The 25,036-nt window shown below is 41.9% G+C and overlaps 1 protein-coding gene across 1 annotated transcript in view; it reads right to left on the bottom strand.

Annotated features, from left to right (window-relative positions):
- FNDC3B (fibronectin type III domain containing 3B) overlaps window positions 1–25,036 on the bottom strand; it is a 237,807-nt gene that overhangs the window by 25,676 nt on the left and 187,095 nt on the right. Inside the window, 2 exon segments of the mRNA XM_032225081.1 lie at window positions 12,358–12,570; window positions 24,499–24,776. Coding sequence (XP_032080972.1) covers window positions 12,358–12,570; window positions 24,499–24,776 — 491 coding nt within the window.

Raw genomic sequence — 25,036 nt, 5'->3', positions numbered from 1 at the left:
ATGATCTTGGCCAACAAATCGTGTTTTTGTCCATAAGAGTAGTAAAATGAATAATTTTTTTCACAAGTAGATGTTTCCCACAGCAAGATTTCCATGTACAATAATGCAATTTGGGCTTCTCTTTATTGCATTCTAATTGTGTTTTCAATTTGTTTTTAATTATTGCTTGCATTCATTCAAGGAGATTCATTTATCTTGCCAAGTATACAATACAACTCTTATCTCCGTTCTTAAGACTTGCTTGAAGCGTTCAAAAGCATCTGTTTGATCATTGTTGAAAATATTATGTTCGCCTGTGGCTTAGCAATCTGTTATAGCAAATCTGGCCCAGCATGTTAATACTTACAATTTTGGAAGCCAGGTTAATATCTGGAGGCAACGTGAATCCATGATATTCACATTACCACTAGATAATGTGGCTATCTGTAGGTTTCATGACTCTGGAAACAATGTTGGTGGGAAACAAAACTCATGGTAGGCCTATCTTCTGAAGCCCATGAGGCAGACCAGATTAAGTGAATAAACTCTACAGGAAGACTGTATTTTACTGAGATAAACTATAGTAACCTAATTTTGAAAGCTGATCGTGTTTATTCTCCTCCCTCTTTGGAAACACTTCTGCATTTTTGCACAAAGATGTTAAGATCAATGTAAGGGAGAAGTTTAATATATTGAAACAGACATAACCTAAGAAGTTGCGGAAAGAGATGAGTCATTGTTAAAATTTTAAAAACGTTCCCGAAATTCAAAGAGGAAAAGATCCAGGTACGAGATGTATCTGGCAACAAGAAGGATGTATGACAGCTGGATACCAATATCAAACAAGAAAGCATACACAAATTACATTGTGAGACAAGAAACAAATGGATGGAAACTAGTCAAGGAGAGAAGCAACTTAGAACTGAGGAGAAACTTCCTGACAGTTAGAACAATTCATCAGTGGAACAGCTTGCCTCCCAGAAGTTGTGAATGCTCCAACACTGGAAGTTTTAAGAAGATGTTGGATAACCATTGTCTGGAATGGTATAGGGTCTCCTGCTTGAACAGGGGGTTAGAAGACTTCCAAGGTCCCTTCCAACTCTGTTATTCTGTGGCATTCTGATCTTTTACTTTTCTTCTAATTTCCACTTTCAATGTGCAAAGTGGTCTATTCTGTTGCTCGTAGACTTCGGTAATACACTTACTATTTCCAGATAAAAAATGAAACTCAATCCATGTTTTCAGATTTGTAATAATTTCTTCCCCATGTATACCTAGGTGTAGACAGCGTTATATATTCAAAATAAACAGTTCTTCTTCTAAACAGATAATCACAGTTATAATCCTAATTTATTTTTAATGGCCCAATTACTTTTTCTGTACTTCTTCCTCTCATTCTTGTCTATGTTTTCATGTCACATGCAGAATAATTTTTTAAATTCAGAATGTCATACAATATATCTCAAAAACTCATATTTGCTTCTTCTATTCACTAGTCTCTGAGCAATAACCTATGGATATCTAAATTTGTTTGCACCCACCAAAATGTCCATTCACAGGACCAACATTTTGAAATAGGCATGCTTTGTCGAGACAAGGCAAAATCAGATTTAACTTGCCATTCAGGAGAAGATTTTATTGGGTCATTTGAGAGCCAGTCATTAAGTCTCAGGTCAAACAGCTATTTTATTCTTTTCAAGAGGATAAAAGCAGAAAACCGAGAGTGAACAGCTCTGAGCTCTCAGGTAAAACACAAATAATAATACAGTAGGAGCAAATGTCAAGTCATTACTGAATCTCATCCCAATTCATGTCAAAAAATACTGGTCAGTGAAAGCAATAACAAAAACTAAAATAATAAAAATGCCAACTAGATACATTGATTTAAAGACCATGATACTCCGGTAATACCCATCATGCCCTTCTACTGTACAACTCAATGCTAAGGAAGATGAAGCTTCATTCATATAACATCAGCCAAACTTTTATTACTCATGAAGGAAATGAGGTGAATGTCATCCCAATAACACATTATAAATGAAAAATCCGGGTTGTTTTTTTTAAATCTAAAAGCAAAGCCTGGGATGAAAATACCATTTCTTGCTGAATAAAGTTGCTGAATGTTCAGGAAAATAGAATAACAGATTAAGAGAGTTGGAAGGGATCTTGGAGGTCTTCTAGTCCAACCCCCTGCTCTGGCAGGAAACCCTATAGCAAGTGTGTCAAACTGGTGGTCCACAGGCTGGATGCATCACATGCACTCTATGCCCACCCCAGCTCCACAAAGGGGAAAAACGACGCAAAATGTCATGTGATGCCACAAATTTGACACCCTATAGCATTTCAGACAAATGGTTGTCCAATCTCTTCTTAGAATAGAATAGAGTTGGAAGGGACCTTGGAGGACTTCTAATCCTTATTTTCTGGGTTAGGCAGGAAACCCTCCACCACTTCAGACAAATGGTTATCCAACATCTTAAAAACGCCCAGTGTTGGCGCATCGACTACTTCTAGTGGCCAGCTGTTCCACTGCTTATTTGTTCTAACTGTAAGGAAATTTCTCCTTAGTTCTAAGTTACTTCTCTCGGAATAGGATCACGATTTCCTTTACCCGGTGATGTACAAATTTTCATTCATTTATTTCCTTGGGAGGAAAGCTTCCTCCTCTACTACCCTGTTTCCCTGAAAATAAGTCCTCCCTTGAAAATAAGCGCAGTCGGGCTTCTGAGCGCATGTGCCTAAATAATCCTCCCCCCCAATTGTAACACAGCAGCAGCCATGAGGTGACCATGCTCGCTGCCTCCTGCACCTCAAAAATAATAAGACCTCCCCGAAAATAAGGCCAAGCGCTTATTTCGGGGGTCAAAACAAAATAAGACTGTGTCTTATTTTCGAGGAAACATGGGTACCAATCTGGTTTTGCAGCAATTCACTTAGATCTGAAGCGTTAAATAAATGAGAGCCAGTTAAAACCATATGATACAAAGCCCAATTTGGCAGTGTCCAATGGTGTAAACAGGAATCAGAGCTTTGCTTCCCCTTCCTGGCTGCAAATGAAGCTATTTGTTTGTGGAAACAATCCAGGTGGGGAAATGAGAATGGGCACATACCATTAATTTCCTAGTGAGTTAAATTGATGACCTGGGGCTGTTTTCTCTGCAGCACAAACCATTGGAGCATTTTTTAAATTGAGGTTAACCCATCTCAGCAAACAAAGCTGCTAATATTTAAATGAAATTACCATTAGAGGAAAAGAGCTTCTTTTTAGATATTGGCCAAGGTTTCCTGCTCTTTTTAAAAGGAACTTTAATAGCTTGGCCATTCTGCATATCAAAAGATTTATCAGTCTAGCCCTCCCTGTGTGTCAATCTAGAAATAAACAATGTAGTCATAAATAAATAAGATATTCCAAGCAGTGCTGTAACAAGGAAAAAGGCATCTCATTCATCCGATGTTGTAGATGTGTGCACTTACCGATTGCCATAAATCTTTTATTGAAGGTTACACAAAGAGGGAACTTGTTTACCGCTAGAACAGTAAGATTTTTGCCAAGTGCTAATTATTTTCACAACATCATGAAGTCTATTCTCAGTCTGTACTATCTCAAAGTAAGATTTACTGTGTAAATCTTATTTCCAAACATGCATCCATAATCAACATTGACTGTCAGTAGAAGCAATTTATTCCTGAGATTTTTAGAACTGAATGGTTATGCCTCCAACTCACTCCTCTAAACAACTGTCCCAAAGGACCTTTTTCAAGAGGCAACTGGACTTTCTGGTTTTTTGTTTCACTTCTCATCCAAGAAGCTTCTTCAGCTCTGACTGGATGGTGGATTTGGGGAATGGAAGGGTTTATACACCTTGCAGACAGCTGGTCATTTGCATCTTTTAGTGGGCGTTAAGGTCACCTGGAGTTTATCTGTGTCATCACGGTCATTTGAGCAGTGCAAATGGGTGTGGAACCTTCTTGGAACTGTGGAAAGGACTGTGTTGTAGACCTGGAGATGGATGGTGTTGTATCAATCCCCCTTGTAGAGGAGAGGGCTGTTCCATTTTGACAGATGGCCTCTTTAAACCCCTCTTTCAAACCAGTGTCCTCTCTGTCCACATTGTGGACTGTGTTGTCTTCAAAAGAGTTGCCTTTGTCTTTTCAATGCAGCTGAACTGCTGAATGCTCTTGATAAAATCACCTTTGGGACAACCATGACCTGGATGTCTGAGAATCTCCATAGACACCTCTTAAAATGCTTCCAAGAGACCACACCCACATCCAAGAACAATTTTACAGAATGACCTATGCTTGGAAAAAAACCTAGTGGTAGAAAACAGGATGACCTCTTGCATCCATTACAGATAGCCAAAAAGAAAGCCTTTTAAGACCAAGTAGTAAAGGGAATAAACGTCTGGTTGTGTTCAACTCTAGAGCACCATGCTCATCTCCATTTCTTAGCTGAGGAAGCCAGCATTTTTTGAAGACAATTCCATGATCATATGGCCAGCATGACTATATGCCGAGTCGTACGGAATGCTGTTACCAGCCCAATGAAGTGGTACCTATTTATCTACTTGCATTTGTATGCTTTGAGCAGGGGCAAATCAAGTAATACCAATGGAAAAATCTAACCATGTGAAACTCTTTCTTGGAAACTAACATACCACAGCTTTCATAATTGGCAAGAGAAGCTTGCAACTAATGTGTAATTGTAGCAATGCTGAGAGTTCCATGCATTCCTCAAATTTACAACCATTTGTTCAGCAACCCAGGATCTCTCCCACCCCTTGAGGTACCCCATGCTAGGTGCATAATGACTAGGGGGACAGTCAGGTGTGCATGGTTGCCTTGCTTAATGACAGCAACAATGGTTGTAATTCCGAGCTCATTTGTGATCCTAAGTCAACAACTACCTGTACTTTAATGCTAATTTAATGTTAACAAAATAAATCTTAGTTTTAGCTAGAAATGCAAGAAACTGCCTTGAATCAATTCAGGATCATCTGTTTTAGTCCTGTCCTGAACTGCCCTGATTCATTTCTCTAAACCAGCCCTTTTCTACTTGGATATCCCTCCAAAAAAATGACATTTCTTTCCCAGAATTCTCAGCAGTTCACACACTAGGGAGATTGGGAGTTGAACTTCACGTATCTTCAGGGATGTCAAACTTGCAGCATCACATTATCATCATGATTTTTCCCCCCTTCGCTAAATCAGGAGTGTGTGTGCTGTGGCACACAAGCGGCCAGCAAAGCTGGCAGCAGATTCCAGCAATGAGGAGATTGGGGAGGAACATGGGCCAGTCCTGGAGTCTGGGGAAGGCTCTGATGAGGGCTCTCTGTTGGAGGCAGAGAGGGGGCCAGTGCCATATGCCAGTTATCAGATGCTTTCAGAGTCAGACATCAGTGGGGCAGAAGAACAGCTGGAGCCTGTTCCCAGTGTGCACATAAACAGAGTTGCCAGACAAAGGGAACAGCTAAAGAACAGGGGTCGACTTGGGAGTAAGGCCACAGGTGGATGATGAATGGCCCCTCCCAGAGGAAATCAAAGAGGAGCGAAAGGGGAGTGGAGTTTGCAGGAGACAATTAGTTTGCTTAATTGGTTCATGACTCTCCGAGACTCCTTGCCAAGTTTTGCAGATAAGGACCTGGCAGCTCTCCAAGCCAGATAAGGACTGTGACTGTAAATCCTCCCTTGAAAGACTTTGCTGGATGTGAATGAGCAGAATTAACACTAAATTAATAAAAGAGGTTTTTGTCAGGACAAGGAGTCATGCTCTTGGGAAGCCTAGGTTAGAACAGGGTGGGTATGGCCAGTGCATGACACATCTGGCCTGGGGGCCGTGATTTTGACACCCCTGATGTATCTGGAGAGTTGGAGAAGGTTGATTTCAGACTGTACATATTGACGACTGAAGCTGTGGGAGGCTAATCTGTGCGGAATACATTTCTAATAAACTAAAATATATGTAAAATGTATTTTAAAAATAAAATGTGCTTTTCTAACCCTTTGCAAAGCTTACTCTTTTATTAGTCAGTAAAGTAGAGACAACTTCACAGGCAAATTCTAAAGGAAACTTTGACAGCAGTTAGCAGACAAACATGTAATTAGCACACCAGTTAATTGGATTACTATAGCACTGGTTCTTGGAAACACCTACAAGCTTCCTAGAAAAGCTATGATTGTTGAAGAGTTTAAACTAATTATCACCATCAGAAATTAAAGTGTTGATGCAACTATGTTAATTTGTTTGACTTGCTTTTTTTAAAAAGACGACCTTACACTCTGGATTTATTTTTACTTTATGTTTGTGTTAACATAAATGTGGGTATAACCACCTGGTAATCACCCACACTCATTTTCTTAAAAAAATAAATAAATCACCAGCATTCCAATTTCCACAGAAACCAACACAAGCTTGAAAATACTCTAAATTGGTCTTCTTGGTGGGAAATTTGGCAGCATACCAAGAACGGTTATGTGCAGCTGTTCAGTTCCAAAGTGGAAAAGTTGTTTTGGAGGTGTGATGAAGTACACCTGTTGGCACCTCTTTGGAGAAGCTACATTTTCTAGAGTTTGTGTGGTAGCTGTGGAATTCCCAGAATAATACCATATTTTTGGAGTATAAGACCCATCGGAGTATAAGGCACACCAAGATTTTGAAGAGACAAATTAAAAAAATTTTTTTTTGCACTCTGCAGACCTCCCCAAAATGGCCCATTTTTTGCAAAAACAGCTGTTTTTTTTTTAAAAAGGGCTTGAATAGCTTTTAGGAGGCTTGTAGAGTGCTCGGGGGGGGGATGAACAAAAAACGGGCCATTTTTGCAAAAATGGGGGCATTTTTTTGTCAAAAAAACCCAGCATGAATAGCCTTTAGGCGGCTTATAGACTGCTCCTGGGGGCTGAGGGGGGGCAAAATTGAGCAAAAAACGGCCCATTTTTCGCTCATTTCTGCCCTCCCCAGCCCCCAGGAACACTCTGAAAGCCTTCTAAAGGCTATGCACAGCCATTTTGGTGAAGGGGGCGGGGTTTTGGGAGGCAAAAAAATGCTGTCTTCAGTGTATAAGACACACCCAGATTTTCAGCCTCTTTTTTGAGGAAAAAAGGTGCGTCTTATACTCCGAAAAATACGGTAGATATTTGGGGATTATATCATCTCTTGTGGGGGATGTGGTGGTTGGATATGGTTCCTCATATACCCTGGACCCATGACATAAAGAAATAAGCAATACCCTGAATTGGGCCCAAAGGTCCAATTCAGCTTTGCTTTTGCCTTTTTTCAAGAAGCAAATGGAACTTCTGTTTTTTCTCTCACTGGCTCTGAAGAAGCTTCTTGGATGAGAAGCAAAACATCTTCAAAGAAAAACCAGAAAGTCCAGTTGCCTCTTGAAAAAGCACCTTTGGTCTTGGTGACTGAGAATCTCCATAGATACTTGAATTGGATCCGGAAGCAAACATAACCACCAGTGCAGTTCACTTAACAGCAAATACATGTGTCACCTGAGGGGCCACCACAACTGTCCATATCACTGTGTTTTGTATTTGCTTCCAAATACTCTTCAAGGATAGCCCCATGCACAGCGTGTTGCAGTAATCCAAGGAAGAGATGACCGGTGCATCATTGACACAAAAAAACTATAGCCCCCTTGCTTGCTAATAAACTTCCTTTAAATGTCTTTGGGAAGATGTAATATAACAGGTTTATTGTGGTTTTTTTCAATAGCATTTCTATTTTCATGGCTGGAGGTGCTGATCTTGAGAAATATATCTTGGATAAATTGTTATATTTTATTTATTAAATTAGTTTTCCACACATCTCATCTTCCCAGGATGAAAAGGTGTACCTAATGTCTTTGCTCATGAACCAGGCAGATAATTTTGAAAGTCATTCCTTCCCAGCTCACTTTCCTGTTGAGAATTTAACATGATTTTAATATGCAGCGTATTGAGGAAGCATTTCAGTATATCAGAAAGGAATGAGATTCACAGCAAGATTCAGAAGATTGTTTAAGAATGTAGTTAATGATTTAAACCAAATCTGGAGGCAAGTTTTAGTCCTGTGGCAGAGATTTCTCTGAAATTAAATTAAAAAGTTTGTTCCAGCTAGGCTAAAAATTTCCAGAAGATGCTATCAACCAGAACAGAAAAGTACAGGCATCAATCCAGACTATAAAAATACAGTATGTATGACTAGCTGATGGCCCGGAATTGCCCAGGAATTTATTTATAGGGGGAAATGCCAGGACCAAATGCAATTTCTAATGTTGGATTTTCCCCCTTACCAGAGGGAGCCCCCTTTGTGGAGTACTGTGAAGCTGTTACCATGGCAACTCCACTGCACTGTACAGTAGAAGCCATGTAAAGGCACAACAGGCTACATCTTAACAGAACACACATCCTGAGGGGTGTTAGGGGTGTCTTACCCCCACATTATCTGTGTATCAAGTTTGATTGAAATTGCTCCAGGAGTTCCAGAGTTATGCTGGAACACACACACACTTACACACAGCGAGAGAGCCATGTGTGTGTGTGTCTGTGTGCGTGTGTGTGTGATGTCAAAGCACCTGGTATGCCCAAATATGGGAGGGAGCATACCGTTTCCCTTTTGCTTTTCAGCTCCACCCTAGGAAGGGTGGAAACCATTTTTGTGTTGCATTATATATATATTAATAGAAGGCAGCTAGAAGAGAGAGGAAAATCTAACTGATTCCATCAATCGATGATCAGCTGGATTGTTTGCAACCCAGATATAATAGCCCAAAGGGAAATCGAGGTTTAATGGGCCAAAGTATAAGGCTGACTCATATGCTCATTGTAATTTGAAAGCAATATTTCAATCTTTATCATGTATATCTAGCACGCAAGCCACTTGTTTTATTGCAAATAATGTAGAACTGTGAGTGATAAGAGTGTCTAACAAATAAAAGGATATTGAATAAATTTCTTCCTCAAATGGAACTCCAGTCTCTGTTATGCAAAATGATTAATTGCCAATCACAATGCAACAGAGACAACTACTTTGGCTGCTAATACCGATATTAAAATTAGTACAGCAAGAGACCTACTGATCATTGGATTATTGTATTTGCTAAGAATTACAATTATATTTACTAGCAGTTTAGCATACAGCAAGTAAAGCCAGCTAACCAGAAAGAAGATCATTTCATTTCAGTTATTCAGTTATTATTAATGCTACGACCACATATCTTCCAGACATGGCCCTGCATTAAGGAGGTGTTTTATTTGTCTCTATTTTCCAACAGTTTTTAAAATTGACTGGGTATCTCTTGGGAGTTCTTGAAAAGGAAAACAAAAACAGTTTACTGCTGCTGAATTTGGATGGGCTGTTGTGGCGTAACAGGCAACTGTATTAATTTAATTTCAAAACAAATTTGCTTTCTTACATTTAGCATTTCCCTTCAATTTAATTCTGTCTCATTCAGTTCTACTCCTTTGATATTGTGGTCCTCAACCTTCTGGCCAACAGGGACTGGTTCAGTGGAAGGTAGTTTTTCCACGGACCAGGGGAGTGTAGTTTTGGGGGCCAGGGTGCTACGTATGTACAGATGGGGCTTCACTCACTTGAACAGACCAGTTTCCTGATGGACTATGGACCAGTGCTGATCTGTGGACCGGGTCTGCTAAATTCTTCCTGGATAAACCCATTACTACTTTCTTCAAGTTGATCATCATCATCATCATTATCTTTTAATGACCCCACAATCCCTTGTGGGGTGGAGTCCGGGCAACTGAATGGAGCTGAGTGTTTACTGGCCAGATGTCCTTCCTGTTGCCAATGCAGAGTGATATTCAGCAGGCATGAGCTCAACGTGCCCAGAGAGAAATATTTGCCTGTCAGGGGTGGGCTTCAAAATTTTTAGCAAGGGGTTCTCTGCCCGGTTGCTGGATGGGCGTGGTCATGGTGGGCATGGTCTGGTCGGCCTCCTGCACCACGGGGTGTGTGTGTGTGTGTGTGTGTGTGTCAAGAGGCTTTCTTTGAGCCTCCAGGAGGGCGGAAACGGCCTCCCCAGGTTCCAGAGGCCCTCTGGAGTTCCCCCCGAATTTCTGTTACGCTATTTTTCGCGATCTCTGAGCCTCTGTGCACGCCCTGCACTTACTTGCATCCAAAATGGGCCGCATGGAGACTCCGATGAGATGCAAAGTGGGCAGGGCCAGCCAGGAGTGGGATTTGTGGGTTCTCTGAACTGCATAGAATCTTAGCTAGAGGTTCTCCCGAACCCCTGTGAACCTCCAGCACAGCCCACCCCTGCTGCCTTTACCTAGGATTGAACCCATAGTCTCCTGATTGTGAGGTGACAGCTCCACCTCTAAGCCACCACACCACTCATTTTCTTCAAGTTGATGCTCTCCAAATATTCTTACTTCAACTTCCATTGTACCAATCAGTGTGCCCACACCTGTTGAGAATTTGGTTTCCCAATTGGCTTAGTGGATCTTGGTCCCATTGATTTATTTAAATTATGAAATTAATTGTTCCCTATCTTTCCAGAATGATTTTCCATAAAGCTAGTGAAGAGAACAAATGAACACTACAGGAACAATTGAGATACACAGCTTCTTAATCCCCCGGAGAACATTTAGAAGATGAACCATGACCCACAACCTGGTCTTAGAATATAGAGAGAACATCAAGTGCCGTTCAAACACTGTCTTTGTCAGAGTTTGTTGCAGAAATCACACCCAGAAAGCCCACCCAGATACTGTCACTGATTCGTCAGGATTCATTAACTTCTTTATATACATAACAACACATGAGTAAATGTACAATACCAATAGTGGATTCTCCAACGCGGTAGTAGTTACAGGCAAAACACAGGCAGAGTAAAGATTGGTTTTAGTTAAGAGCTTAATACAGCTAAGCCACACCCAGAAATCTTACTTAAGTTTCTGTTTCCAAACAGCCCTCATTGGCTGACTTAGTTGCTATGCCTATTCAATGGCTGACCTTGTTAGAGCCGAGGTGGCGCAGTGGTTAAATGCAGCACTGCAGGCTACTTCAGCTGACTGCAGTTCTGCAGTTCGGCTGTTCAAATCTCACCGGCTCAAGGTTGACTCAGCCTTCCATCCTTCCGAGGTGGGTAAAATGAGGACCCGGATTGTTGGGGGCAATATGCTGACACTGTAAACCGCTTAGAGAGGGCTGAAAGCCCTATGAAGCGGTATATAAGTCTAACTGCTATTGCTATTGCTATGTCCTATTCCAGCCAGTCCCCAATGGCTGACCTGTTGCTATGTCCTATTCCAGTTCATGAATATTATGACAGTCTTCTGTCAGATAGGGCAAGAAACCCACCATCTATTATGTGCTGATTCCCTGATCAATCAACTAGAAAGATCCCCTAACTCTCACTACCTAAAATAAATACATTTCACATACACTGTATTTACCCCCCTCCCCAGTATATGTTGTGTGCATTCAGTGTGCATTGGTTTTTTTTAAAAAAATTGAGCAATTGCTGTAAGCACAGCTTTCTAACCACCTGTTGCTTTTAAAAACTTAGGCAGGTTGTGATGGCGTTCAGCCAAGTTTGCAACCTGGTGCTTTCCCAATAGTTGTAACCATAGTTACCTGTACATTATGTGTGAGTATTGGGGGGGAGGAAAACCGAATTCTGAATAAGGGATGCAGACAAGGTCTAGAAAGAGAATGTTTAACTTCTATTGGGTAGGAGGGCTACTTTCAATCAGGAAGCAAGAGAACACCAGTCTTCCTGTTGTCCCAAAGGAGCTTTTTTCAGGAGGCAACTGGACTTTCTGGGTTTTTTTTTCTTTGAAGACATTTCGTTTCCCATCCAAGAAGCTTCTTCAGCTTTGACTGGATGGTGGGGAACGAAAGGATTTATATTCCTTACAGACAGCTGGTCCTTTGCATTGTTTTAGAGAGTCACCGAGGCCACCTGGAGGTTTACCTGTGTCATCAGAGTCACTTGAGTGATGCAAATGGGTGTGGAGCCTTCTTGGAACTGTTGAAAGGACTGTGTTGTAGACTGGAGATAGAAGATATCTCTCCCCACCATCTGCAGTTATGTTACTAACTTAACACCTGCAGGGCTTCACTTAACAACCGTGGTGAGTAATGGGGCAAAAATTAACTCGGCAACTGTCTCGCTCAGCAACTACATTTTTGGACTCAATTATGGTCGTACGTTGAGGACTACCTGCATTAACAACACTGGGGGTCCTCATCTCCAACTTATTCTCTCACTGCCAAGTGTCAGCGGAAAGAATTTAATGACACAAGACCAACCAGCTTACTCATGAAGACACTCCTAGCCTTTCCTACAACCAGAACTAAGCCAAGCCCGTTTGGGCTGATTCTCATTTATAGATGGACTGAGCTATCTGAGCTACATGCTTTCTTACCTCTTGTTCTTGTCCTCTATTTGTAAGAGATAGACCATGTCGTCAGTCGCGTGCTGTCTGGAGCTGCTCTCCCCCCATTTCAATTTCAGGCTTTGGGGACCCGCTGCAGTACATTCTAGCCGAGGGGGTAAAGGTGGCAACGACCGGGTCTTTGCTGCAATGAAGTGGCTAAAAGGCCCAGCTCCAACCTCATTGACGGCCTGAATCCGGATCCTGTCATTGAAAGAGACACAGAAAGAACGGAAGGTTAAAATGGACAGAATAGAAGTTATAGATACATTTCAGGCTTCCATATCACTGCTACTCTACAGTTATTTTGGTGACACCATGGCATGTTAAGGAAGCTGCTACAGATAGGCTCTCAGCTTCTCTTAGATAGCAGACCAACACAGCTCCCTGTTCTGACCTAGGCTTCCTGATAAAGCATAAATCACACACTTAGTCCCCAAAACCCTCTTTATTTAAACGGCTGTGAATTATGGACATTCACAGCCCGTAATGATTCACAAACAGTCTGTGAGGAGTCCGACAGATGTATGCCACAATCTTTCAGGGTAATCTGATAAGCACCCATCTTTATCTCCCTTGAAACACTGGCAGAGACCTAATTGCCAATTAGTTTTGCAAGGCCAAGCGGAGCACAGAGTCAAACGGAGCTTCTCAGATTTTTAACCGACCAGAATGAACAAAATTGCTTCCTGCAAAGGCTCATGTCCATTTGCTCCCCTTTTATGTCTTATGGGAGGGGGCCAATAATCTCCAAGCCTTACTCACAAGTCACCACTTTTGTCTTAACTGTTCTTGCCTTCTGGCAGCTCTGCACATGTGCACACTAGGAACAGGCTCACACTGTCTGCCTTGTTGATGTCAGACTCCGGAGGCTCTGGAGGCAGCACATCACTACCAGATGGCCTTGGCCCCCTCTCTGCCTCCAACACAGAGCCCTAATCAGAGCCTTCCCCAGACTCCAAAATTGGCCCATGTTCCTCCCCAATCTCCTCATTGTCCGATTCTGCTGCCAGCTCCGCAGGCCAGTAGTGGACTACAACAGTGGTGGGTTCTGGATCCCGTTGCAACTGGTACGGTTTCAACGGGGCCCGGCGTCCTCCACATGAATGCACTCAGCATGCGTGCTTGCCTCTTACCGTCCAGTGATGCCTCTGCGACACTCCAGCTGCTTGGCGGAGTGTTGCACAGGGGCTGTGCCCGTGTGCGTAAGCCCCAAAGAGTTTAAAGACAGCTACGGCGTGCGGGCGGGTGGGCCCTCCGGAGCACCGTACCGGAACGGTACCGGTATGTCTGTACTGGGGTGTATGGCCTGCAACCCACCACTGGACTATAACGCTCCTATTCTCCCAGATTTTACCTAAATTATGAATGCTATAGCAACAGCACTAGCACTTAGACTTATATACCACTTCACAGTGCTTTACATATTTTTCTAAGTGCTTTTACAGAGTCAGTATATTTTCCCCAACAATCTGGGTCCTCATTTTACCGATCTCGGAAGGATGGAAGGCTGAGTCAACCTTGAGCCAGTGAGAACTGAATTCCTGGAGTGAGCAGTGAGTTAGCCATGCAGTACTGCATTCTAACCACTACGTCATCACGGCTCTTATAAATGGAAAAACAAATGATAAAAAAATAAAAAACTGCAACTAGCTTTCAAGCAGATCTTACTAGCAAGTGACTATGGGATCATAAAATATACATATTACAATGTTCTCTAAATCAAAAACAAAAAATCTGATATTACCCTTGGATATTCTGCAGTAACACCTCTCTCCCTCCCCAAAATCCCCCAACACTGGCAGACAGCCTAATATTTATACCCTTATATTTATACAGCCTTATATTTATACAGCCTAATATTTATACCCTTTTTGGTTATATAAAGTTTTCTGATTTGCAAGCAGATATAAAGACAGATATAAAGCAGACTATTGAATTATACCTATATGTACCTAAAAAAGAAAAACCCTGAATGCGTCATTCTGGTCTTTTCAACCTGGTCCCTGAAATCATATCTATTTTATTTTTATTATAATTAGTGAACATAAAACAACCGCCTTAAGTTACAGGTAACTATTTGGAATCAAACCAAAAAGAAAATCCTTCTTTCTTGGAGCAAATACTTTATGTCAAAAGCAGTGGTGGGATTTAATGTTTTTTACTACCGGTTTTGTGGAAGTGGCTTGGTGAGCACGGCATGGCTTGGTGGGCTTGGCTTGATGGGCATGGCTGGGGAAGGATACTGCAAAATCCCCATTCCCTCCCAATCAACTGGGATTCGGGAGGCAGAGAATAGATGGGGGCGGGACCTGTCAGTGGTGGTAGTTATCAGTTCTCAGAACTACTCAAAATTTCCGCTACCGATTCTCCAGAACTGATCAGAACATGCTGGTCAAAAGTATACTAGGAACACTCAGGCCACTGCTTAAAAACAATTGGTGTGAGTGGAAATTATTCTATTTTTAGGTGGAACTCCGTGGCCCAATTTTTCACATAGAAAATGTACCAGGACAATAGGACAAAAACAGCTAAGAGCCGCACTTGGATGGAAATTACTCTGCCAATTAATGTAACATTTCTGTAAAATTAGCCTGAAAATTATTCTTTAGATCCACAAAAAGCAGCATCAGAAAAGTTGAAGTCTATTGCTATAAATCAGCCTGCTGGCTGATTTTCATAATATACAGATTGAACACCCCGATACCCATAATACTCTGATATATTATTGTTATTTCTTGATTCTACTCTCATGCAAAACTTGCCTGCCTGCCTCTCTTTATTAACATTCATTAATATTCACTATGGTGTTTCTTTGACATTTGTGCAAGAAGATTCTTTGGTCATTAGATCTAACTCAGAATATGGATTGGGAAGAGACAAAAACACAAGAAATGAATTGACAAGGCTTACAGTTTACAGAAGGGAATTTCCTATTCCTTAAAAACTTTCCTTCTACCTTTTTATGTTGGATAAAAGCTCAGCAAGTGCAACTTTTTCAAAAACTACAGTAAACAACATTTTAAAATAATGGATCTGATGCTAGCTTTTAAAGACATTCAAAGTTATTTGAGCATACACTTCTATGTAGCCGACAAATGGCAGTGGAAATCAACAGGTGACTATTATCTGCTATAGTTTTAAATGCATGCATATAAACAGCATCAATTCACCAGAGATCCTTCAAGAGACAGGATAGCTTTTCATTTTTACTAATGGATGGTAAGAAAAATTTAGACCAATGCCTTCTCCATTGACATTTACATTCTGTGATAATAATCTTTCCAACTGTTCTGCTCAGATTTTAAGGAAGAATCCCGATGTTATCAATTCTCAATATCACTCTCGCAAATGTGTGTACGCTCTATAGCAGGGATGTCAAACTGGTGGCCCACGGGCCAGAGGGGTCACATGCAGGCCACGCCCAACCAAACTTCATAAAGGGGACAATGTCGCGAAACATTACATAATGGCACGTGACACGGTGAGTTGACACCCGGGCTTTATAGTATTGACACTGCCAGCAATTCATTGCCTAAAGATACAGCTGCGAAAAACAAAGATACACAAAGAGTGTGTGTGTGTGTGTGTGTGTGTGTGTGTGTGTGTGTCTAGTAAATGAAACAAACAAAACTGGGATCATGGGATCACCTTTTGTAACCTAACAAGCAAAGTTCAATGGGAAAGTCAGATTCACTTAAGAACTGTGTTACTAACTTAACATTGGAGTGATTCGCTTAACAATTATGACAAGATTCACTTAATGTCTGTCTCACTTAGCAACAGAAAGTTTGGGTTCAATTGTGTTTGTACGTTGAGGACTATCTGTATTCACTAAATATGTGAATATGTGTGTGTGTGTGTGTGTGTGTATACACACACACATACATGCACACACACACAGAAACACACTTGTGTGTCTGTAGGTGTGGGGGTACACACATACACATACTACATATTACTGTACGGATGTCAATTTGGATAGTCTGTTGTGTGTTTTCCTGCTCTCAGTCAACAAGAATTTTCAGCTTTTCTGAAGTATAAAATTTAGAAAGATTCAGTCAGGAACACAGAATATTCTGCATATAGTTCTTTTAACCAGAAACTGATCTATTGTTATAGGCATGACAGCAACTGCTACTTAAGAGTTGACTTTTTGCCCTTGTAAATAGTACGAGGAAATGACCTTCAGACAAGGAACAAAAGTCACAGACAGGACAACAGTCATATACAAGAAATTATAGAAGGAGGGATATGTTTGTGTAGTTTCTGGAGACTAAAATGAGAGGAAGGGAGAAATGCGTTCATGCAACCTTACAATAAAGGGTTGTTATTATTATTGATGGTTGTGCTTCTTGCCTGGATATCTGAAAACGGTGTATTAACATCAACCCAAACACATTTGCTCAGCCAAAAGCAGCTGAACAATTCCTCCAACACAGTGCATAGAAGGAAGTCTGAAAACTTAACCAGCTCTGATATCATGTATTGCTGTAAAGGTAAAGATTCCCCTCGCACATATGTGCTAGTCGTTCCCAACTCTAGGGGGCGGTGCTCATCTCTGTTTTCAAAGCCGAAGAGCCAGCACTATCCGAAGATGTCTCCGTGGTCATGTGGCCGACACGACTAAACGCCAAAGGCGCACGGAACGCTGTTACCTTCCCACCAAAAGTGGTTCCTATTTTTCTTACTTGCATTTTTTACGTGCTTTTGAACTGCTAGGTTGGCAGAAGCTGGGACAAGTAACGGGAGCTCACTCCATTGCATGGTGCTAAGGATTCGACAGCTGAACTGCCAATCTTCTGATCGACAAGCTCAGCGTCTTAGCCACTGAGCCACCACTTTCCTCTTACATGCATAGTAGGAAGTCTGAAAACCATACCAGCTCTGATGTATCGCTGATTAATAGCCTAATTAGATATTTTCATCCTTTTAAAAACAAAGCATCACCTCCTAGGAAGCAGCAGCCAAAGCATTCTGTTCCATGCTCCTTGGTGCTGACAAGGTCACACAACTGTCCTTAGTCATTGTTTGTGCAACATTAATTGAACATCCTAATGGTTCTTCAGAAAGGCTGCCATAAATTCAGAGGACTTATCCATTCATAAGCTATGCAAAATTCCCTGACAGGTGTAATGGGAAAGGTTGGTTGCGTTTGAAAAGTCATCAGGACAAATTAAAAGTCAAAAGGAGCTTCGTAAAAATGGGGCCAAATTTTTGAGATTTCACTTTCCAGAAATAAATAAGAACCTTTTTAAAAACAACACCACTTAAAGGGAAGTTTCATTTCTTTTACAGTGGCTGTGTTTTGCCTTTTAAATTTTCCTTGCAATGTTTGTTTTATAATAATTGCTGTGGTGGTTCTATGTGTAAGAGAACTGGGGTGACAGAATTAGTGCATCATTAGTGCATCATTAGTGCATCATTAGTGCATCAGTGCAAAAACAGTAAATACCTATCAAGTTCAGTAAAAAATACAAGAGTGGCATAATTCATATAAGTTATCGCATATTTTATTATCTTCCTCCAAGCCTTGAGCATTTATGTTGCACTTCGAACATATTAGGGCTGATGAAGGAGAACAGTTATCACTGATACCCTTTTCAAACTATTCCCAGCAGATTATCTGATTATGTCAATAATTGATTAAGTCAAAAGGGGAAGTTGCCTTTTCTTCTTTCCATTTCACAATTAACACCAGCTTGTAGCTGAAGATTACATTCATTCCCCTTACAAAAGGGGTGTCAAACTCGATTTCATGGAGGACTGCATCAGGGTGTTGTGTCTGACAACTGGAGGGTCAGGATGGGTGTTGCCAGGGTGGGCATGGCCAGCATGATGTCATTCATGTTGGGGGGGGGGGGGTTTGCTTGTGGAAGCCCGAGTGCTCTGCCAGTGAAAACGGGGCTCCTGAGCTCCATTTCCGGCTTGCGACAGCCTCTTGTAACTCTCTGCCAGTGAAAACAGAACTCGGGGTGGGGGGGGAGAGAACGAGTGGCCTTTGCGAGCTCTGTTTCAGCTGGGATGGCATCCTGCAATCATTTGCCAGCAAAAACTGAGCTTGCGAGGTCCTTTACTGTTTCCAAGGAGGCCCCATGGCCCAGATCTAAGCACCCCATGGGCCGGATCAAGCCCATGGGCCTTGAGTTTGATACCGCTATCTTACAAGATAGATGCAACTGAATTACTTCCCCTAACAAGCAGGAATCAGAAGTATAGAATGATACATTTAAATTGAAACTAGGTTTAAGATTCAGTATGAAATAAAATACGAATGGTCCTGTTCAACTCTAAACACCTGCTTTTCATTGGATTTCTGGACCGTGTTAGCCTCAGCAACTTTCAGATGTGTGCCTTTAACTCCCCAGCCAGAAATCTAAGAGTTGAAATTTCACCCATCTTAAAAGTTTCTGAGTTTGAGAAACACTATTTTTGCAGTCTCTGGAAACACCAAAGAACAGAAAAAGTCATGTTTAGAGATAACAAGATGCCTAATCTTAAATAGAAGGCTAATGTTTATGTTTATTAAGATGATTTTATTTGGGTTGCAAAATCTTCAGAACCACTAAGTGGCAGTATAAAAAAAAACCTTAACTCCTTGCTCCCATCTAGTGGTCATGTGGATTTATCAGAATAACAAGAGTTGGAAGGGGCCTTCCAGGATTATTGTAAGCCAGATATAGTATAGCAATAGCAGTAGACTTATATACCGCTTCATAGGCCTTTCAGGCCTCTCTAAGCGGTTTACAGAGAGTCAGCATATTGTCCCCAACAATCTGGGTCCTCATTTTACCCACCTCGGAAGGATGGAAGGCTGAGTCAACCCTGAGCCGGTGAGATTTGAACCGCTGACCTGCTGATCTAGCAGTAGCCTGCAGTGCTGCATTTAACCACTGCGCCACCTGCCTCCAGTGATGAAGTTCCCACAACTTCCGAAGGCAACTTCGGAAGTATCCTTTCTCATGTTACTGACATATCTTTCTAGGATCTAAGCAGATATCTTTAGATCAGTGGTGGGTTTCAAAATTTTTTAGAACCTTTTCTGTAGGTGCGGCCTGCTTTGTGGGTGTGGCTTGCCAGCCATGTGACCAGGTGGGAGTGGCTTGCCAGCCATGTGACTGGGTGGGCATGGCCAACTTGTAAAATGTGGTGAAACTCACTTAACAATGCTCTTGCTTAGCAACCAAAACGTTGGCTCAGTAACTCCGGCATTTGAAGCATGCAAGTCTTAAAGCTGTCAAGTTACAAGACCCTTGCACCCCTAACCCTTTAGAAAAAAACCCCCCAGGGGTTTTGACAGCTTTAAGACTTGTGGACTTCAACTCCCAGAATTCCTCCTCTCGCTCTTCATCTTGATGATGTGTGGACGGGCAGGGGGAGGGAGCTGGAACTGGTTCTAAACAGGACTGTAGATTTGTGGAACCTCTTCTATAGAAGAGGTTAGAACTGGCAGGAACCCACCCCTGCTTTAGATGTATGAAAAATGTACAGTCTTACTGGGTTATGCTCTAGTTTTGATGATCTTGTGATCCCATCTGGAAAGCAATGGAATTGGATGAAAGAGAAAATATTCATATCCCAGTGCACTTAAAATGTATTGTTGGGAAAATATTATTTCTCAATATTATTACTTCCAAGTTTCCAAGCTCATCTTATTGGACTTATATTTGATTCAACCTGAGAATTTCTTAGAGTTTAATTAACAATACTAATAAAAATAACTAACAACAGAATAACACATTTTTGCTCTCTGCTGCTGTTAGCAATAATTTGAATTGAGACCCTATTACAATGTTGTCTGAAAAGAAAATGACTTTGAGTTACTTTGGGATGTTTAGAGTTATATTTGCTCGCTGAACCTCAATCTACATTAATTCCTAAATTAATTTCTCAGAAGTCCAAAGAAAAAAGAATTATAAGTTCAGTTATTTATCTCCACAGGCCCATTAACAGAATTAATATGCACATTTAATAATTACTACCCAGGATCTAAAAAAACGACTACATTATATTACTGATTATGCTCATCATTCTAGTTTAGAAACCTTTAATTGCTTTGTGTTATTTCTAACACATATTCTAATTAGTTTAATGTTTAGTAATGCATTAAATGCAAAGTAAAAATTGAACATTGTTTGCAGATATCCTCAATCATCTTATGAGCTCAAAACACAGAGGAAAAAAAGTAACTATGAAGGTTTTGAATGGAAAGCACCAACAGCTTTATTCTATGGGATGAGATGGTTGTTTCTACTTAGCAGAATTATTATTTTCTGCAGCCTAAGCAAAAATGGCATCAGTCATATGCTAGAAGCAACAGAAGTCACTGTTCCTCATGGCAGAGGACTGAAGCTGTTGGAGCCAAAGATGAAAAGATAAAAGCATCTACAAGGAGGCAAACAACAGCATGTGACGAGGTCATCATGCAAATCCCATAATATACATTACATCAGATGTGAAAGCAACACCCCTGGAGATGATCTCACCGTCTGTGTGAAGTTGATTGAGATCACAGCAGTGTGCTGTTGGAGGTCTATCTTTCAAAGGTGACAGAATAGGAAAGGAGAGAGTTTCTCTCTCTGCTTAGTAATGCTAGTTATGAGAGCCAGTTTGGTCTAGTGCAGTGTTTCTCAACCTTGTCAACTTGAAGATGTCTGGACTTCAACTCCCAGAATTCCCCACTGGCTGGGGAATTCTGGGAGTTGAAGTCCAGACATCTTCAAGTTGACAAGGTTGAGAAACACTGGTCTAGTGGTTAAGGCACCAGTCTAGAAATCAGGGTACTATGATTCTAGTCCTACCTTAGGTATGAAAGGCAGCTGGGTGACTTTGGGCCAATGACCAGTAATTATCCTGTTCCTCTGAAAATAAGACCTCCCCGGATAATAAGCCCATCGTGCTTTTGAGCACATGCGCTAAAGTAAACCGCCTCTGAAATAAGCCCGCCCTGAAAATATTACAACACAGGAGCAGCCATGAGGTGACCCTGCTCTGCACCTCAAAAACAATTAGACCTCCCCGTAAATAAGGCCAAGCACTTATTTTGGGGGTTAAAAGAAAATAAGATCCTGTCTTATTTTCGGGGAAACACGGTGTGACTTCTAGTCCCACCTTAGGCATGAAAGCCAGCAGAGTGACTTTGGGCCAATCATCTGTAGACTATGAGTTCTAGCCCTGCTTTATGTATGAAAACCGGCTGGATTACTTTGTGCCAGTCATTCTCTGTCACCTCAACCCAGATCACAGGGTTGTTGGATTACTTTGGGCCAATAATATGTAGACTATGAGTTCTAGCCCTGCCTTAGGCATGAAATCTAACTGGATTACTTTGGGCCAATCATCTGTAGACTATGAGTTCTAGTCCCGCCTTAGGCATGAAAGCCCACTGGATGGGCCTATCATCAATAGACTATGAGTTCTAGTCCTGCCTTAGGCATGAAAGCCCACTGGATGGGCCTATCATCAATAGACTATGAGTTCTAGTCCCGCCTTAGGCATGAAAGCCCACTGGATGGGCCTATCATCAGTAGACTATGAGTTCTAGTCCTGCCTTAGGCATGAAAGCCCACTGGATGGGCCTATCATCAGTAGACTATGAGTTCTAGTCCTGCCTTAGGCATGAAAGCCCACTGGATGGGCCTATCATCAGTAGACTATGAGTTCTAGTCCTGCCTTAGGCATGAAAGTTGGCTGGATGACTTTGGGCCAGTCATTCTCTGGCAGCCCAACCTAGTTCACAGCGTAGGAGGAGGAAGCAGCACTGGCTATGTTCACCGCCTTCAGTGATTTATATAAATAAAAAAGTAGAATTAAAAAAATATAGAAATACCACAAGGTCTGGCACAAATATTTTTTACCTATAAGTTAGAGGGGTTGCAAATTTAGCACCATATACTTTTAAAAAGCACATATGTACATCCACAAAATTTAGTAGATTAGATTAGATTAGATTTATTTGGTTTGTATGCCACCCTATTTCCGAGAGACTCAGGGCGGCTAACAATAAAAAGGGGAGGGGATACAAAAATAAAATAAAAAACAGCAATTTAAGTCGTAACCTTAAATGGGGCTAGATAGTTCAACAGCCCCAGGCCTGCCGGAACAGTCAGGTCTTAGTTGCTTTGCGGAAGGCCGGAAGGGTAGTAAGGGTCCGGATCTCAAGGGGAGATCATTCCAGAGGGCCGGAGCAGCCACAGAGAAGGCCCTCCCCCGAGGAGTCGCCAGCCAACATTGGCCGGCAGATGGAACCCGGAGGAGGTAGTCTATGGGATCTGATAGGTCTTTGGGAGGTGACTGGCAGAAGGCGGTCTCTCAAGTACCCAGGTCCGATACCATGTAGGGCTTTAAAAGTAATGACTAGCACCTTGAAGCGTGTCCGGAGACCAATGGGCAGCCAGTGCAGCTCGCGGAGGATAGGTGTAACATGGGTGTACCGAGGTGCACCCACGATCGCTCGCGCGGCTGCGTTCTGGACAAGCAGAGATCCTTCCCTATGCCTGCTTTTCTTTCTTTGGCGGTCTTGAGTGAAAGAAGCGGGGCAGAAGCTTTGCTCCATCACGCATCCAAAATTAAAGGAAAAGCAGAAAGGGACAGAGTCAGTATCTACTAAGGTTTGGAGAGGAGAAGAGAAAGAAGAAACAGAAAAGGTTGAGGTGGATTAGAAGAATTGAGAAAGGACTGTGGTGGAAGGTAGTCTGGATTTCCTGGGATGGACAGGCTCCATTCCAAAGGAGTAAGAGGCATCACACTTTGTGTGGGAGAAAGAGGGGGAAGACAGCTCCTCCTTAATAGTTCCCACATGTTTTATGGTGCAGTAGTAGAAGTAGTAGTCTACTTTGGTTTGGCAAGATTTCTGTCTATGTGCAAAGAACAATAAAGGAAACTGCTTAGAAGTACCATGTCTGTCTTGGTTTTTGGAACCTGACTGGACAGCATTTGAGATGAGATTATTTTAACTGTTATTGTCCAAGATATTTCTCATTGCAACTTTCTAAAACTTTTGCAGATTTCTGCATTTGGCTGTTATGCTCAAAGCAAGGATGGAGCTTTCAGAGGTTCAGTGCTGAGGAAAAGCCATTGCTATGCATCAAGAGGGACGTGGTGGCTCATTGGCTCAAATTACAACCATTTTGGTGTACATTTAGGCTAGGATCACAGAGTTGGAAGGGATGCAGTCGCTCAGTGGCTAAGACGCTGAGCTTGTCGATCAGAAAGGTTGGCAGTTCGGCAGTTCAAATCCCTAGTGTAATGGAGTGAGCTCCCATTACTTGTCCCAGCTTCTGCCAACCTAGCAGTTCAAAAGCATGTAAAAATGCAAGTAGAAAAATAGGAACCACATTTGGTGGGAAGGTAACAGTGTTCCATGCACCTTCAGCATTTAGTCATGCCGGCCACATGACCACGGAGATATCTTCGGACAGCGCTGGCTCTTCGGCTTAGAAACGGAGATGAGCACCACCCCCTAGAGTCGGGAACGACTAGCACATATGACCAAAGGGAACCTTTACCTTTACCTATACATCAAAACCGAGATGCAATCTTGTAGTATCTTGTAACAATGCAGACTCTGCTCTCTAGATTCTATCTGTGACAGATGTAACTTCCTCCTTATGACTCAGTGAACAAGAGGACAATAAACTCTCTGCTCAGTGGCTACAATTATTTCTATGATTTTACATATTACTTGATCACTAGGAGGCAGGAACTGCAAGACTATATACTGAAATATTTATGCATTTGGGTAGCTAAGTCATGAAACCTCTAGTAAAGAGAAGGACCAGGGGAGACATGATGCTAGTTTTCCAATATTTGAGGGGCTGTCACAGAGGTGAAGGGGGAAAGCTATTTTCCAAAGCACCTGAAGGCCAGACAAGGAATAACGGATAGAAACTGAACAAGGAGAGATTCAACCTGGAAATAAGGAGAAATATTCTGACAGTGAGAGCAATCATCCAATGGAACAGAATTTGCCTTCAGAAATTGTGGAAGCTTCATCACTGGAAGCTTTCAAGGAGAGACTGGACTGCCATCTGTCAGAAATGGTGTAGGGTTTACATGGGCAGAGGGTTGGAATAGATGACCTACAAGGGCCCTTCCAACTCTGCTAATCTGTATCTTTGCAGTAACACTTACCGAAATGTGGTTTCTGGAGGCAGATCCTCAATTACATAAGTTGTGACTTTTCCCACTGACAAAATACTATCTCCCAGTTCGATATTGTAAGATACAATCTCAGAGCCATTATTGCACGGTTCCTCCCAGTTCAATACGAGGCATACAACAGGCATTGGACAGGTATCCAGGTGCTCATCCTCTGATACGTAGAGGATGGTTACAGCCTCAGGAACAGACGCTGGGGCTCTGCAGGATACCAGGTCACTGTATGATCCTGCTCCTGCCTGGTTTATTGCCTGGAAAACAAATAGAGATTCAATTTCATTATTCCACAAACTAGCAACATAGTTGGAAATCAGAGCTAAAGAGAGACAAAGATCTAGATCAGGGGTCAGCAACCTGCAGCTCTGGAGCCACATGTGGCTCTTTCATCCCTCTGCTGCGGCTCCCTGTTGCCGGACGGCTCCACAATTTGATAGGGCTTTCGGTTAGGACAGGTAGAGGAAAAGAGATGCTGTGCTAGGAGGAGACTCTATGGTGGGGAGAACTGGACTTC

Source organism: Thamnophis elegans, chromosome 10 (genome assembly GCF_009769535.1).
Source record: "Thamnophis elegans isolate rThaEle1 chromosome 10, rThaEle1.pri, whole genome shotgun sequence".
Taxonomy (NCBI): domain Eukaryota; kingdom Metazoa; phylum Chordata; class Lepidosauria; order Squamata; family Colubridae; genus Thamnophis; species Thamnophis elegans.
This window is presented reverse-complemented; position numbering and strand designations above follow the sequence as displayed.